This window comes from Triturus cristatus, chromosome 10 (assembly GCF_964204655.1).
Source record: "Triturus cristatus chromosome 10, aTriCri1.1, whole genome shotgun sequence".
Lineage (NCBI taxonomy): Eukaryota > Metazoa > Chordata > Amphibia > Caudata > Salamandridae > Triturus > Triturus cristatus.
The window spans coordinates 782,627,220-782,645,640 of NC_140593.1; the positions used below are offsets into that span (position 1 = coordinate 782,627,220).

The 18,421-nt window shown below is 45.5% G+C and overlaps 1 protein-coding gene across 2 annotated transcripts in view; it reads right to left on the minus strand.

The window, feature by feature from the left end:
- Positions 1-18,421, minus strand: part of USP7 (ubiquitin specific peptidase 7) — a 1,511,465-nt gene that overhangs the window by 1,279,760 nt on the left and 213,284 nt on the right. For both annotated transcript variants that reach the window (XM_085628311.1, XM_085628312.1), the window contains exon 4: positions 12,205-12,343. In XM_085628311.1, the coding sequence (XP_085484437.1) occupies positions 12,205-12,343 (139 nt within the window). The remainder of the gene's footprint in view (positions 1-12,204; positions 12,344-18,421) is intronic.

Below are 18,421 nucleotides of genomic sequence, written 5' to 3' on the forward strand. Positions count from 1 at the left end.
TCAGAAGACCGAGCCGGAGACCTGGGTGGCATTCCGTTTCCTCGAGGTTATTACAGGGCTGGTTGAGGATGGAACTTTGAACCTCAGGTTTGAACCCTGAAATGCGTAGCCAGGCATGCCTACGCAGAAGAATGCTGGTATTTATTGCCCTGGAGGCGGTGTCAGCTGCATCGAGGGCACGACGGATGGAAGTGTTCGTGGTGGTTTTACCCTCTTGAATCAATTAGTTGGCCCTATGTTTATATTTGTCAGGGAGGTGTTGTATTATTGACTCCAGCTCATCATAATGTGCCCTGTCATATCTGGCTAGGAGAGCTTGGGTGTTGGCGATATGCCAGATGTTGGCCGCTTGAGACGCCGTCCGTTTGCCAGAGGCGTCTAGGAGTTTAGACTTATCTAGCGGTGGAGCCTCACCTGATGCCTGGGAATTGGCAAGTTTCCTCACATTGTAGTCTAGTGGTGCAGGGGTCTTTAATGTAGGGTGGATCTGTTGGGGCGGCCTTATATTTTTTTCTCAATGCGTGGGTTAATGACCCTGGCCCTAACCGGGTCTTTAAAGACCTCTGGTGCGTGCTTAATAACCCCCTTAAGCATCAGGCAGAATTGAGGTGGACCTCTGTGCAGTGTCAAATACATCTAAGAGGAAGTCCTCCTCTACGGGGTCTGTGTGGAGATCAACCCCATGGTAGCGGGCAGCTTATGGAGTAGCTGGTTAACGCCCATGGTGTCCTGGGGGGGGGGGGGGGGGGGGGGGGGGGGAGAGAGATGAAATCATCCTCATCTGGATATGGTGTGGGAGAATGATGGGGTGGGGGAGGCAGAGGAGAAGGAGGTAAAAATCCTTAAAGGGGAGGTGGCGAAGTCTCTTTTTGGTGGTGGAGCTGGTTCAGGCTTGTCCAGTGATCTTTTTCTTGTGCTAAGCGTTAAATGCCCAGTCTTTGGATCTTTTGCGAGGGGTTTTTGGTAAGGATCGGGTCAAAACAGTTCCTCTAAGGGGCAGATCCTTTGGTGCCGATGGTGTCGGAGCCATGGGTTTTTTAGGCGTCGATTCGGCACTAGTTCTTGGTTTGGAAGGGTCTTGACTTACTTGGTTCCGAGGTGGGTTTCGGCTTCGTGGTGTGGGAGTCCAGGCTTTTCGGCTTCTTGCTCGGCTCCGAGGATGTTATCGGTGCCGAGGGGCCAGTCTTCGGCGCCAAGGGCTTCGGTGTCAAGCTCGGCGCGGACGAGGAAAGGAGCGTTTTCTTTTTCGGTGCCGAAGGCGTGACCGAAGCCTTTTTCAATGGCGTGGAGGGGGGTCTGTACTCACGCCCCTCTGTGCCGGTGTGATATCCTCTACGTCGGAGTCGTCCGCTTCGGAGGCGCTGACGAGGCCCTCTTCGGTGTGCTGTTGTTCCGGAACATCGACGCCTTCTTTGAAGATGTCGTCGGGGATCGAAGTAGACGAGTGAGCCATTGTTCTCCTTGCTAGTCGGTCCCGGGTCGTCTTCTTCGATCGGAAGGAGGCGCAAGCTGGACAGTCCCTTGCCTCGTGTTCTGGAGAGAGGCAGAGGTTGCACACCTCATGGAGATCGGTGTGGGGAAACTTCGACCCACAGAGGACACTTTAAATGGCGTCCTATCCATCAGCCAGGACCGGAGACCAGGTAAGCCCGAAGGCCTTAGTCGACGACCGGAATCGAAAACTTCGATTGTTGTCGCATTGAGTGTGGAGAACGCGATCCAGACAATACCGTCGAAGGGGGGAGGATTGCGCGCCGAACAGGGAAACTGGAACGGTTCCGAACTGGAGCGCGAAGAACACATCCGTGCCCGATAGCGGAAAAAAACAATCTGAGGATGGAGCCGAAGCCCATGCGCAATATGATCCAAAGGAGGAATCACATACCTCGTGACTTCCAAAGACTTTCGAAGAGGAAAACAACTGCAACATCCGGGCCCAACACCAAATGGCGATCTATGCACAGTGTGTAATCTGCAGCTTATATGCCTCGAACACATTATTTCCAAATGAATCTAGCCTTTTGGATTCCCTATCCAGAGGTGCAAAATGGAACACTCCCTGGGACATAGGGACCTGCACCACCAAACTTTCTGGGGTGGGGTGTTGGCTGAGGAACTTTGGGTCGCCAGAGCTGCAAGTTGGAGACTGGCGATTGTCCTATTCACAGGTCCCCCTCTGCTAGGCTTGGACCACGTGCCTAGAAGGACATCAGTAAGCGCTTCACTAAATGGTTAAAGTGGTTCTGAGATGGGAGCCCCAGGATGAAGCACTTCGGTCAGGAGATTAGTCCTGGAGACTGAGGGCAGCTCCAGTCCAAGGACCTCAGCTGCCCTTAACCAACAAATGGCATAAGATGCCCACTCCTCCGTAGCCACAGTTGGCGGAGAGCATGTCACATTCTGGGCTAAGTGTCCAGTCTACTGGCCACCAAGTTCCCCAGATCAGTCCAACAGCACTGCAGAGTCATCCTGGTGATCAAGCGGGTCCATATACTCTTCCCATTCCTCTCCAGAGCCTAGCACATCCACAAAGTGCTCAGGCGACAACATAGAACTGAGATGTATCAACATCAGAATCACCGTCAAAGGACGTCGTTACGGGTCCATGCTGTCGGGGATTAGGATGGGGCTAGCAAGGTCGATGGGCACTGGTGCCATCAAAGATGCTGGAGGTGGTCACAGTGGCACGACCGGCGTCTACCCACATCTGGAATCAAATCGCTGAGGCCCCACCGGCACCGTGGCTGGCTCCAGATCCGCAAACTGGGCATAGAGCATTGGTGCTCCTTACCTCCTTCGACGACAGACATGTGAGGTGATGACGAAGTTCGAAGGACATAGACTTCTTCTGCCTCTTCGAGTGTCCAGACGACTTAGAGCGTGATGAAGGGGACTTCGGCTCCAGAAGCAGTCCCACGACCTCCTCTTCCTCAATCAGGACCTCCATGGAGTCTCGCTCGACTAAATTGCAAGAAATGGATCCCGAAAGGAGGATAAAGGAAGGTGACTTCGGGAAATAGAAACTAGAAAAGACAACCCTACAGGAGAAGTGAAAGTGTGTCACCTGACTGCCAGATAACAAGACCGCTCCGCGTCTCTCAGTAGCTCCGCAAATATGACAGGGAGTGGGGCCAGGGTGACCAGAAAATGGCAAAAACCAGTGTCCCTAGTATAAAAATATATATTTTATTCAAAATCTTATGATTGAGTATTTTAAAGAATCTTTAAAGAATTCAAATTAGATAATAAAGTCAAATTAAATAGGCCTATACATATTCTTTTCATATTTACACCCACAAAATTAAGTAGTGATTCATAGGATGTCCCCCAATCCCAGTGACTAACGGCAAAGAAACAAAAAAATCATCCCATCAATAATATAAACAACGTTCTTCCAGCCACTCAATCATACCGAACTAGCATCCATACATGTGTCATACTCTGCTAACCAACAATAAAATTGGAACCTAAAGACAGAAGCCTCGCATGAAATATGATAATGATATCATGTATACCTTAAAGTCTGGGTGCAGCCTGTGATATTAAATGAGGTTATACAGACAGGGAAAAAGAAATACTGCATAAGTTCAAATAGACAAGACTGCCCCCACGCCCGCCGGTCCCCATCTGGCGCTTACCGCTGGACTGCCTGTCGGACCAGGTCTTCCGGCACGAACAGGAGAGTAGCATCCAAGACTATTTCATACGCAACTCGGGTACAGCATCATCTAAGTTGGTGGAATGGGATGCATTTAAGGTGGTAGCCCGGGGAGAATGCTTGAAGCAAATAACGGGGGCTAAGCTCGTGCTAGAACAGGCTCTCACCACGGCGGAGCAACGCTTGGCTGCTCTCACCAAACGGGATGTCACATCCGAGGGGGAGACGCCATGTATAGCCGAGGCAAAAACGGCCTATCAATCTGCCTCCGCGGATTTACGAAAGTACAACTTCCGATAGTATGCTACACGGATGCATAAGGAGAGGGACACGGACGTCAAGCCCATCACCGAGAGACTGGACCCAGGGGGGGGGGGGGTGCACTCCCAGGCGAGGATACTAGGGGCTTTCCGCGACTACTATGCGGAGACATACAGCGACCCTGCCTCTACCCCACAAACTGTAGTGTATCGATTCCTCGATCCTCTGCCTATCCCAACAATTACGAGGACAGAGAGGGAGACTCTAGACGCCGTAATAACCGCGGCAGATGTGACACAGGCCTTGCAGGCCCTAGCCCGAAATAAAGCTCCGGGACTAGATGGGTTCCCCTTAGAATATTACATGGCATTCTTGGTGCACCTAGTCCCTCGATTAGTAGAGAGCTTTGCGGCGGCACTGAAGGGGGAGCTACCGGAATCCATGCGAGAATCCGTAATTGTGACGTTCTTGAAACCACATAGGGACCCGCAGCAAATGGCCTCCTATCGCCCAATATCGCTGTTGTCCTCCGATTGCAAACTCCTCGGGAAAACACTTGCGGATAGATACATACAAATCATACGCTCCTTGGTCCACCCGGATCAGTGCGGATTTATACCAGGCAGACGCATGTCCCAGAACATACGTCGTGTTTTCCACATCCAGGATCAGGTAAAGGGAATATACCCTCGAGCGGCCGGTCTCATCCCGATCTTGAGAAGGCCTTAGATTCCCTCACATGGCAGTTTCTGTTCTCGGTACTGCATCGAGCGGGCATTGGGCCCACCCTACTAGCCTGCACGCGCCTACTGTACACCGGGCTGACCTCGCGGATACGCCTAGGTCGGTACATATCGACGGAGTTCGCGGTCCAGAGGGGCACGCGACAGGGCTGCCCGCTGTCCCCGCTACTTTTGCTCTAGCGGTGGAGCCGCTCGCCATACGCCTTCGACGGGAAGAGGAGAGCTGGGGCATCCCGGTAGCAGGCACAGTGCATCGTGTATCCTTATACGCTGATGACTTGCTGATCTATGTGCGGGACATCACGGACGACCTGACTCCCCTCTGGGAAACCTTGACGGAATTTACAGCGGCCTCGGGAATACGGGTGAATTGGGATAAGTCCACGATATTCCCGCTGCATCCGGATCTGTCCCCACAGAAGGTCCGACTGGGTGCTCAGCGGGTGCCCTGGAGTGCGGAGGCCCCTCGATACCTCGTGGTCTGTCTCTACCACTCCTCCACAGATATGTTCGAGGGTAACCATAACAGGGCATTGGCGAGTATTAGGGCTACGGTCAGATTTTGGAAGAGTCTTCCATTGGCTCCAATTGGGAGAGTGGCGTTGGCCAAGATGATCATGGTCCCAAGATTGTTGTATTTCTTTACCAATCTGCCAGTAATCCCGCCACAAGCCTTTTTTTGGGACCTAGACTCCCTCTCCTCAGCGCACTCATTTGGGGGTCCACCAGACACAGAAGAGCCCTGACAAAATTACAGTTGCCCACCACACAGGGTGGCTTGGGAGCCCCCTCATTCGAGGCCTACTTCTTGGCAGCACAGCTGCAATGGTTGTCTCACTGGACGGCGGACAAGTATACTGTGGAAACTCATACCATCGCAGGACGGATATCGGCTCCGGAGATCCGTCGCCTACTCCTTCCTGGCACTAAACCAAAACGCATATACCCTTTACAAGTGTCTGTGGCGCGTAGGTGCATGCTGAGGATACACCGTATGTCCCCGTGGGCTCCGTTGTACTCTCCACTACTCACCCTGGTGGGATGGCCCAAACAGGAACACTACTACACAAATACCGCGCTCCGCACGTGGACATAGTGTGGCTTAACAGAGGTGGAGTCCCTATTCGAGGAGGGACAACTAATACCGTTCCATAGCCTTGTGGAAGAGTACGATCTTCCCCCGGGACAATTCTTGCTTCACCGCCAACTCCTAGCTACCGACCGTATCAGGACCTAATCAAAGGGGAGCCACACACACACCCAGTACTCCATGGGCGCGGGGAGCCATCTCACTACCTGGCTTTATAAAGCCATACAGGAACTAACAAACCACTGGAGACCCTGCGAGCCACCTGGGAGGCTGAAATCGGGCGTGTGTTCCATGAGGGGGAGAGGGGGAGAGCTTTGGAGTACCCTAAGAAGGTCTCTAGAAACGCACGCTTTAAGAACATTCAATACTACATTCTGCACAGGGCCTATTTAACACCTGCACGCCTCCAACGATTCTACACTGACACTCAGTTCCTATGTCCCAGATGCCATGAACGGAATGCAGATTTCCAACATATGTTTTGGACTTGCTCCATCATTAACATTTTCTGGCACCACATTCACACAGCATTGGGTACCCTCACAGGGCTAACCTGCATGACCACATGGGAGGCCAGCACCATAGGCATCTTCCGCGCAGGTAAGCAGCACAGGTGGCGGACTCACTTCCTCTCCCTTGCGGTGCTCTTGGCCAAACGCATCGCCATGCACTGGCGTTCCCCCACCGGTCCACCGTTGGCGGCTTGGGTGGGAGCTACACACAAGTGGGCGGCGGAGGAGGAGACATCGCGGGAGGTGGAGGTGAGAGGGGTCCGCAAACACCCTATATCAATGGAATGAGCCATGCTATTATATCAGTTCAAGCAGCTATCCCCGGGAGCAGATCCAACAGACGGCCAGCACACATCGTCAGCCCTGCACACGCAGTCACAGACCCTACCCAACCAATCTCTCGAAATTCCGACCACATGATCTCATAACATACCCCAGTGTCAGTTATGCTATCGCAATTCTAGGTCGACCCAAATAGGATAGGCGATCATGAGTCAGAGGTGCCTTACCCATACGACGCTACATACCCTCGCCAGAGTAGCTGGATGTGTTCTTTCATGCCCGTCCCCTAGTTTATTCCTGCGTTACACCCCAGTTTCTGTGCCATATCTGGAACCTGAGACAACAGGGTATATACATCACGATAAATCTGTACGTTGTTTATGTTCCCCGGTGACGAATAACCGGTATATACAGTTGGTGTACCACTATTGGATGTACAATCTGACATAACTATTTGAAAGTTTTGTATGATGTACAATGTGTATAATATGAAAATGGCAAAAATAAGTTAAAAAAAGTTCAAATAGACGGACTGGTGTAAACCGCTATATACCAATTTTGTTTGATATGTCTCACTAGTACAATAAGCATTGCTTTTCTTGTGTCCATAGAGAGATTATACTAGATCTGACACTTTTGAACCATATAGTCTTCTGTCTTTTCTTTACATGCATCAATGCGGGGTTCCTGCCGAAGCGCAGTGCCGACACGTGTTTCGGTGAAGGGCTAAAATATAGCCGCCACCTTCTTCAGGGCACAAACAGATGGAAATCCAAGGGAGAGCCTCATGGAGGAAACTGGTGGGTGCCTGACAAAAGACAAAATTCAGGACTTCGATCTGTAAGGTAGAACACGGATGGGTTCAAGTGATGACCAACATCTGTCTGTCATAAGCAACAGTAAAGAAAATTGGGGTGAAAGGTAAGAACCTCCTGATAAATCTGATACAGTTCTCCAGTGCCTGCACAGTGCCTCATAAGGTGGAAGGAAATAGAGGAAGATAACATATGGTGAAAACATGTGGGCAGGATAGCCCACCAAGAAAGAGCAGAATACCGATTATGAAGAAATAGAAAAAGGGCTCCCCAAAACAAGTGTGCGAACTGGATGTGGCTTAATGCTCGGGGTCTTGAATACTTTTTTTAAACAATGGCGCTGTTATCCCGGTGCTAGCGGATTCCCATTAGTCTCTTCACCTTTTGGTGAAGAGCCAATATTCTTCCAGCCGAGAGCTGGAGACTCAATATTTCTTTCACATGGGTTTTATTCCATTACCAATCATCGAAGCTCCAGGTATTTCTTGATTTTTTTAATCTAAATGTTATGCCCCTTTCGTACCATTAATAGTTCAGCATTTCTCATGTTGCTTTTTATCCTTCATCAGTCATTCAATCTTTGGCCCAATTCTAACCCAGACGCTGACTCCCTTTGTTCATCAAGACCACGTATCGATACATATGGACAGCTCTTGTTCAGATTTTCAGTATTCACGCTGTAAGCTTTTGGGCTTTTTTATTCTTTTATTTTATTCTTTATTCTCCTACCATCACCTATGGTGACTTTTTGCACCCCCTTATTTTCTTTGATCTCATCCAGGTTGCTCACTCGTTTTGGGGAGACCTTTTTCTTTTTCATCGGTCTTCTGCTCTTTCTTGGTGGACTATCCTGCCCACATTTTTTCACCATGTGTGTTATCTTCCTCTCTTTTTTCTTCCACTTTATGAGGCACTGAGCAGGCACTGGAGAACTGTATCTGATTTATCAGGATGTTCTTACCTTTCACCCCAATTTTGTATTATGATAAGAATATGTAAAGGTCCATTTAATTTGACTTGCTTTATCTCATTTGAATTCTTTAAAGATTCTTTAAAATACTCAATCATTTAATGTTGAATAAGATATATATTTTTATACCAGGGACACTGGATTTTGCCATTTTCTTGTTCCATTCAGGTGTTTGAGCATACTCTGGTCACATTTGCTTAGCTATTGAGAGATGCTGAGCGCTCTGGTTATCTGGGAGTCAGGTGACACACTCCCTGCTCCTGTAGGGTTGTCTTTTCTAGTCTCGCTCGACTGTCAGCCCGCAAGGAGCTTCAAAGCCCACTACCTCAAGGTCTTAAAAGTCATGGCTAGAAAGTCAGAGCAAGACTTCGGATCATGGTCACACTCAAGACAGCAGGCATACGAGGTGGGGATCGGTGATAGACATCGTGCGGGGACAGGCCCACACGCTTAAGCCCTCTTCCTCGAAGACATCAGTTGCACACGATGTTAAAAAAAAATACAGAAGTCGAAATAACGTTGAGAAAGAAACTTGTCAAATAGTGAGGAGAAAAAGTGTAAGAGGGGTAGCTCTTCCTGGATCGGCGCTCAACTGGCACGGAAAGAAAAGAACTGACACTTGCGCGCCTGGGTGACGCCTTTTGTCGGTACGGTGACATAACCGATACTAACGCAGACGTTGCGCAGAGCCAAATGGAGCCACCCGACGGCAGGTGCCAGGGTTATTGCTCAGAAAACGTTTCCGGAACCAGCTTGATGCCTGGGACATTCAAAGGTAAGGAATCTGCAGCTAGAAGTCTTTATCAGATAGAAAGGCATACAGGAGGCCTGAGCTCGACTGGAGACTAACAGCGTTGCCGAGCGAATGCCGCCTTGGAAACTCCAAAGCGCAAAACTTATGACACTGCGTGTTCTCAGTATAGGTGAACAGATCTAACCAAGGCTCTCCCCACTTCTGAACGAGTCCTTGAACCACCTCTGGATGGAGACGCCATTCGCGATCAGCTAGGCATTGACCGCTGAGTACGCTTGCCCTGGCCTTTAGGGAACCTGTCAGGTGTTGAACCACCAGGGAAAGTCCATGCTGTTCCAGCCATGTCCAGATACGTAGGGCCTCTTGACAAAGGGTCCACAACCCCACCCGCTTTGTTGGTTGCAGTACCACAGGGCGGCGGTGCTATCCGTAAACACGTGAACCACCTTTCCCTTGATGAGGAAAAAGCTTTCAATGCCAAGCGAATCACTTGGAGCGCCAGCAAATTGATCTGTAGTCCAGATGTAACCGGAGACCAGAGTCCTCCGATCTCCACCTCTCCCAGATGGCCGCCCCATGACAGGAGCGACATCTGTCAATTGTGTGATCTGGTTTGGGAAGGGAAGAGGAGTCTGCCTCTGACCCAATCGCGGTTGGTAAGCTACCACTGCAGATCCTGCGCAGTTGCCTCAGAGATCTGGACCATGTCTGAGATTCCCCTGATGCTGCGGCCACTGGAACTTCAGGTCCTACAGCAAAGCCTGCATATGACATCTGGCATGTGTTGCTAGCAGGGTGCCTTGAGGCCCAGCAGTCTCACTGAAATCCAGGATAGAGACTGAAACATTGGTACCATAGCCAGAATATCCTGGACTCACTGCTAGGGAGAATAGGCAGAAACTGCACCATCACCACAACATCTCCGATGAAAGGGAGCGCCTGATAGGGAGTTCGGTGCGACTTTAGCACGTTTATAAGAGAACTACATCGAATGCAGGATATTTGCCATAGTCTGGAGGTGAGAGAGGACAGCTTGGGGAGAATTCACCTTCAACAGCCTGTCATGACAGGGCATCATGCAAGTCCAATGATACCATCCAGTCTCCGGGGTCCAGGGCAGACAATAGCAGAGCCAGTGCGAGTATTTTAAACTTTTTCTTTTTGAGGAAGTAGTTGAAGATTCTCAGATCTAGAAAAGGGCGAAGGCTTTGGTCCTTTTTAGGGACCTGAAAGTAGCTGGGATAGGCTTTGGAGATTACAGTGCAGAACCAGATGGAGCCTCTTCTGAGCCTGCTGGCACCCGAACGCGTTCCAGGAGGATCAGGTCACCCAAATATGAGGAATATGGCATCCTAGTAATCTTTAAGCTGTGCGGGGGTCACTCTGGCTCCTGGAAAGGCATGGAAACGCAGAGCTGACCCAGGTGCAGGTTATGTAGAACAGGGCCTAGATCGTCGAGACTCCACAGTGTAGTCAGCTATTAGACGGGGAGAAGTTGAAGCGCATTTCGACTTCTTGTGTTTATGCCTCTTACCTGACTGACCAGATGACTCCGAGTGGGAGGACTAGAGATTAGGACTCCCAGAACGGTGCCCACACTTCTCGACCGGGAACAAGACAGGCAGGGTTATTGGCATGGAGTGAAACTCTGGGCGGCAAGCAGCTTTAGGGACTGTTTCTTGAAAGGCCTTCTGAGCCATGACAAGGCAGTCTGAGCACAACTTTAAGTCATGATTGCGCTCCAGGGACCAGAGACAAATTAGGTGTGGATCAGTCACTTACATGGCATGATGGCAGGCACCGCACAGCTTGAATCCAAAAATCTTCGGCATGGAGTAAAAAAACCTGCACACCAGAAATTAGTCAACAAAAAGTAAAAAAAGAAAAAAAAAAAGCCTATCATTAAGTGAGATGGTAGCTCTTCGCGGGATCTGCGCTAGCTGAGGCACAAAGAAAAGCTCACGTCAGCACGCAGAGGTGGCACATATATAGGGGGCGCGAATGTCACTTCCAAAGTGGACAACCCCAATGTCATGCAGAGCCAACCGACGCGAACTACCAGCGTGCAAGGGTGCTGCTCAAGCAAAAGTCTTCTGGATTTAGTCTGACACAGGATATTTTAAAGTATCTGCGACTAGATATCTATCAGATCGACAAAGTCTACCTATATCCTAATCTACCACCAGGTGGATTCTGGCGCCACCATATTGTGGTATGCATATCCATGAGGTAGCAATCAGATGTTAAGCCCATTTCCAAAAAAAAGCAAGAGAGGATTCCCATCAGGTGCAAGGTAGCCAGCACAGCCTGGCTCGGAAATGTGCCCCTTGGAAACATTCACTGATCGGCCATTTGAAGATTAGTGCATACATGAGCAAGTACTGCCTTGACTCAGATAAATAGGGTGACCTCAGCTAGTCAAGCCACTATGAGAAATCGGTTTGTGGAATCCGCATTCTAGACAATCCTCAATCTTTCATACAGCTTGTGTTTCTTCAGAAGAGAGTCAGTGACAAGTGGACTTGCAGCTTACCACCGCAACGTTTAGGACTATTGAAGTTCTTATGACGCATATGAAATGCTTACATTTTAATGCTGGCCCTGCATCGTAGAAACCTTCACTTTAGTCCTAAACAACCCTTCCACCACTCCTGCTGTTACTATCTTGAGCGTTAACTGCTCTCTCACCTACCAACTTTGGGAGTCAACTGCAGTACAATGCATCATGGAACCCTATAAGGATAATGACAGTGGTCTATTTATCACAGCTCTTCAATGTAATCCTGTCAAGTGCACTTTATCCTCAATGTTGGACAGATGCTGTAATACTGTCATGAAATGGACATTTCTGGAGTTTCGCAGGTTAAGTTTCAGACAAATCTTGCCTTAGATAGGTTTCTGAAAGGTGCTGCTCTACTTAAGATACCTGCACCCTATAGGTTAATAAGGAACATATATGGAAATAAAGTGCTCCAGAACTCATGCATCCGGCTGGAAATTATTCTAACATTTTACTTTAATGAATATCCCTATAATGCAGAAAAACATAATACAGTGAAAAACGTGGTTACCAAAACTGTGAAATACAAATCAGCAAACAAAATTTAAAGATGACTTACACTCCACTGCATAAAATTGGAGAAGCCCCAATCATTTTCCTTGTGGAAAAATAGATGACTTATTCGACGACTGAATGATTTTTCGTCATCTTTGTAATTTATTATCTTCAGCAGTGCTTGGGCATGACAGGACCACGACCTGATGATTGTAATTAATTTTTTCGTTAACTTCAGATGTTTGGTCAGATACAACAGTCATAAGAACAATACACAGTTAAAAGTTTCAAGTTTATTATTTACAATTTTTCTGCCATCAGGTCTCCGACATTACAATATTTAAATTACACAGTCATGTCACAAACGTATGCAATGATCAAATGAAGGAGAATGTAAAACATTTCAAATATTAAACACTTGAAAATATTCGCAAAAAACTAGCGAAAAAGACTACTTTATTTTCAATACTTAAATGTAAAATGGGAGTAGAGGAATATGCACTTAAAAAATTAATAGCAACGATAAGCAATTGTGGGTACAATGGATTTTGGGTTACTTCCAAGAACATCAACCTAACCCACACAGATAAATCGAACGCAAAACTGGCCAAACCATCTGAGTTCTTTGAGGACATCGGTTATGATATAATGGTTTGATTTTTAAATGTAGCTATTTATTATATAGTTCCATGGCAAGCTTCAGCCAAGCTGTGTCTCCAAATCTCACTCATTTAACAGATAGTCTGGCTCCATTCTGGAACCTAGACTTGTTTTGTCATCAAGATAAGGAAAATCCAGTTCCCATGTATCAGCCAAACCAGGGTGGAAAGCAGGAGCAGCGGATTTCAAAAGGCTGTTTATTCTCAGATGTTTGCTTGAAGCTAACCTGCTTTAAAGGCGCAGAAATAGTGTACGAAGCTCTGATTATTAACTAGCTGAGGTCAAGTCTATAAAGTGAAGTTCATAACTGGCCCGGCTGGGTAACACCATGACAAGGAGACAGCACTTCAAGGCCTACAGGTATAGCCAATACTGTCTGGGGAGTTCATTATGCTCTAACTTAAAACCAGTCAAGATAATTTGAGATGCAGTTTGCAAGCCCTTTCGTATTAAGTATGGAGTTAACTGTCCAACAATTTTCTATAGCTCCTCTAGCAGCTTAACTATTTAAATTCTCCTGGTTTAATGGGGCTTTTAGTTCACATTAATAAAGACTGTGTGTAGGGCTGGGTACTTGCATTTTCCAATGGTGTGGGATTAGGGACTGCAGTTAGGGCAGTTTACCACTTCCCCAACAGTTGCATTGAATTGATAATATGCAAATTTACAATAACTCCAACGTTAATCATTGCTTCTCAATCTTTTTCTTTTGTCTAGCCCTACATTCATACACTGATCTAACACCAATGAATGATTTGCAAAATCAGATTGAGCTACTAAACTACAAGAAACCTAGAATTCAATTCTCTTCCGTTATCAATTCTGAAAAGATTGCATTCTTGGATGTTAATATCAATCCTCAAGGGAATTCCATCACCACTAGTGTATTTGGCGAACCCACAGATCGTTATAATGCCTTGTTTGAGAGTTCATCCATGGCCACCGAAACATCTCCCATTTTCACAATTTACTAGGATTAAACCCATCACCTCGGATGTCAATGTTTGTCATGACACTTCAGAAATTCAAGAAAATTGTTTTGGATGGGGTAACCCCAGAGAAGTAATTGATCAAGCAGAAATTAGTGTTCAAGCTTTGGACAGGAAGGATCTGTTGAACAAAACAAAAAGAAACCAGTCCCCAGGAGGTGTTCGTCTCAACATATGCTACGCACTCCTCTAGGATTAAAAAAAAATCTTTAGAACCGATATGATTTACTCCAATCAGATTTGGACTTTAAAGGCATTTTTTCCAACCCTCCCCTATTTGCCTATAAACGATCTAACAATCTCAAGAAGATTTAGAACATACCTGTTATATCGGAGTTTATCCTACATAAAGGTATGACTAAATTGTTCCCATTGTAACAATGTGAAAACAAGAAAGTCTTACACATCCGCGATCGGGGAAATACATCACACTAAATTTCACAGCTAGCTGTAACAGCCATATTATATATGTAATCAAATGTCCATGCGGATTATTTTATGTTGGAAAAACAGATCATTGAGAACACGAATCACTGAGCACAAAAGTAGAATTAGGACTAATACTTGGAGTTCTCCGCTGACAACATTTGTCATCCAATCATCATACAATAGCGCAAGATTTAGTGTGTTAAAAGTGGTTAACATCGTTCCTAGATAGAGATACAGCTAAGTTTTTATCTCAGCGCGAGACTCATTGGATATGGTTCTTAGATACTTTGTTTCCAAATGGGCTCAACGATAAATTTGAACTTGCCTTTTTTTTGTGAACAATTTATCATGCAACTGTTTTTCTTAGTTCATATGGTTTCACTACAATCTTCCACCCCTGAGACCAGATATCATTGAATTAACATAGCAGACTTATGGTGAATATGTGTTAGATGATGAATATTGATAGAGTAATTTAGTCATCTGTTACCTATAGACAGGATCCCTGTGTATTAGTATAGGTGGTATGATCACTGGTTTCACCATGGCGCTTTACATTGGCTATTTATACACTGTGATTGACTGTTGCCGAGAGTGACATTGTTTCCTACGGGTTCTTCCTGTTAGGCACTATGGTCATGCTTCAATTTAGGTTATCATTTGACTTTTAGTTTCAGCTACCCGAGCACTTTGAGTTCACTGGCGACATTGAAGGTAGTTCATTCAACTTTATTTCGCTATTTGATGCGTCAACGCACACATTGCTACCAGTCCCATTTCTATGACTATAGCAGACGCTATTTATATCATTGCCGAGAGAGGTTTCTAATAACGCTTCTGGATTCATTTAGTTTGTGGTGTTTTACTTGTGGGCTAATTAGGAGATTCCAGACTGGACTTCGAGCGTAGTTGGTGAGTTATTAATTCCCTTTAGATTAAGCTTTGTTTCAAATTTTTCGTTGCCTTCTTTTTCAGCTTGAAGCATGGACACCTCATTAATACCACAAGCTTGAAATAAGGTACGCTTTTTTCACATCACTAACGTGGGTGGCGGTCTCACTCTGCAACGCGATTTTTTAATGTAACTTAAGTCATTTATTTAGCATTCACAATTCACTAATTATTTCGGACTCGATCACGACATGGAATTTTCCCATTCCTCAGGAATAGGGACTATAATGTTGCACAGCTTGTATAAACTTTGGCTTGTGAACCTTTGTTTTCGCTTTGTCATCTTAGATGGTCATGATTTTTATACACTTTACCTGCTTGTTTTTAAGCCTGCGTTATAACACTGTATATTAGCGAAATGTTTGAAGTCATGTACATATGTTAATGTTTCAGGTTCCCCTGATGAAGGGCTAGTGAACAGCCCAAAATGCATTGGGAGCATTTACAATTTTGATCCTGCTGAATTGAAGCATTTGGAATTTTTACAGTCATGTTTGACTTCACCAGTGATCTTTGGACAGTCATTTGACGTTTCTCCAAGCTTCAATTATTTGGAAACGTGTGGACTAGGAGATATTGAAGATTTATTGTATCAACTTTTATGTGATTTTGAATAATCAATATACTTGCCATTTCAAATGTATGTATACTCATGTAGCGACGTACAGTAGTGCACTTAGTCTTGGATACTTACCTTGGGTTTTCTCACTATTTGAATTAGGTGGCGGGCAGAGCCACTTACTAGTTGCACACTTGATTATGAACTTTGGGTAAATTGGTGATTATGTTAAATTAGGTTAACCGAGTGCTTTTGAGCTGCATTTAGATTATTGTATGAGACACTAACTAGGCATGTATACATTATATTCTCATGGATGTTTGACATGATGCAAGCTTGCTCACTTGGCAGATCCATCAGTTATATGATTTGTCCAAGTGCTACCTTAATCTATACAGGTGTCTTGATTGTATGTTCTACATGCAGTGTTCTGTACCAGGGATTGTCCCTTGCTGGATTTTGTGCTCTTTGAATTTCAACTGTTCTGCAGAGTTTAAAGTCATCAGCAGCACCTAAAATGCTACTGTACGGTTTCAAATAAAAGATTACATCAGTGAAAGTTTCTGCATTGTACTACTTAAGTCAAGATTGATAAAGGAAATGTAAAGATTACATATATGACCATACAATAGGGCCTTACTGAAGGTACACACCTGTGTTAACTTTGTGTCTTCCTACTCCAAGTGTAATTACAGTCTATGTTGTCAGCTAGATGCACTTAATTAGATTTGCAAGTGAAACAAAGATATCCACAATGGTACAAACTAAGGTCAAAGTAAGTCGACCAAACTGGGCATTCATTTACGGTCCCTATAAAATGAATATTTGCTCAACCAATGCAGTAATAAACTACAGTGTTGTCGAGTGCCAATATTTCACTGAGAATTGGGAAAATGTTGACCATTCAACATTAGTAGCAAACAGCCCAGAAATGATGCCTTCCACAGAAAATATCAAGTTTGAGAGATGCATCAAACCAATAGTCCAAAAGAGAAGAAAACCACCAACAACCAAGTTTTTAATTCAATATATTGTCATATCTAACATTCTCAGTTTTTTGTAAATGATCAGCTGCCCATGAAACAAATACATACAATTGAATCATACAAACATACATGGTGAAAATGAAGTGATCCCAGTGTTTAAACACGGATTCAATATATGTGTTGTGTGTTATGGGTAGCTGACCATTTATGAACGAAGCAATTTTTTATTTTAGCTATAGGACAATGAATATATTGAATTAGAAACTGCTGTGTGTGTGTGTCTTTTTTGCCTATTGGTTTATCTGTCAAAAAGTTTATATTTTTTCTGGAAGGGATCATTTCTGGACCCTTTGCAACCAATGAATTTTCAACATTTTGCACAATTCTTGGTGAAGAAATTTCACCTGAAAGAACTCCATGTAGTTTATAATTATATTCCCAGGTTCTGAGGGACACAGAGCAACCCCATTATTTTTGCAGCAAGCAAACCAAATTCCTAAAAGGAATGCGAGTAGCAGCAGGCAGAATGGCTACGGTAGATATCTTATGGATATAGTACAATCATAGCCTCTGTTTTAGATACAACTCTAGAAACCAGTTTTAAATCGCTTATCAGACATCTACAAGTTCCTAAACAGCATATGATGAATCTTATTACATGTTTTTATGGGTCAGAACTAACAGCACAGCCACAACACTAAGGCTTCGATATCTAAGATGTAGGATTACGCCAAAATCTGAAGATCTACTTCGAATCGCACAATCACAACAACCATAACACTGATACTTGCTTTACCGAAAGCGGTCTATAGCTTAGACTAAAAAAAAAATGTACTTTTATTTTTTTTGCACATTCAAGCACTCCCAAACATACCCACACCACTGATGCACAGAACCACATCATGAGCTGTGGGTTTTGCACTTCAATTTACTAATAAACCTGTGCAGTAATAGCGCCATAAACTACCAACAACCAAAATAAAGTTTCAGGTATAAGAGCGCACATTCTGTTGCTTAAATTGCTAGCGCAGCTTTCATCCTTAATTCTTTAAAGTAATAACAAAAGTATTGCTTAAACCTAGCTTTATAAATCCTCATGTGATTTAGATCAAGTGGTACCAAAGTCCAAAAGGAAACTATTTAAGTTGTGTCACTTGATAAATAAGTCTTTCTTTTCTCAAACAATGAACTAAAGAACTGCAGTCTGGGGCCAAAATAACAGTTTCATTAACCCTTAACGGGCGTCAGGCAGCTGGGAACATGTCAGACGTCACGGTGCGCATGTGGGCAGATGCTTCGCAGCCGTCCTAGCACCCACCCACGGGGTAACCACAGGTGCTCCCCCTGTGGGCCGCCCTTAATGTTGCCCCCACCGGGGAAGGCAGGTGAATCCCTTCCCCTGCCCCCCCTCCCTCTCTCCAAGTCATCGAATGACTTCAGCACTCAAGGCGCACTGATGTCATTAAATGATACAGGACTCACTGGAAGCAATTTGCTTCCAGCGCGTCGGAAAGAGGCGAGTTTCTCCTCAGGGAGGGGGGATTTTAACAAAAGAGGCATTGGGGGAAAAGGAAAGGGTTTTCCTTTTCTCAGATGCCTCTTGAGCAATCCTGCTGCACAATCGTGCAGCAGGAATGCCCACTACACACCAGGGATTTTCTTTTTTTAAATATTAAAGTTGAAAGTGATGTACTGTTTGCAGGGAGC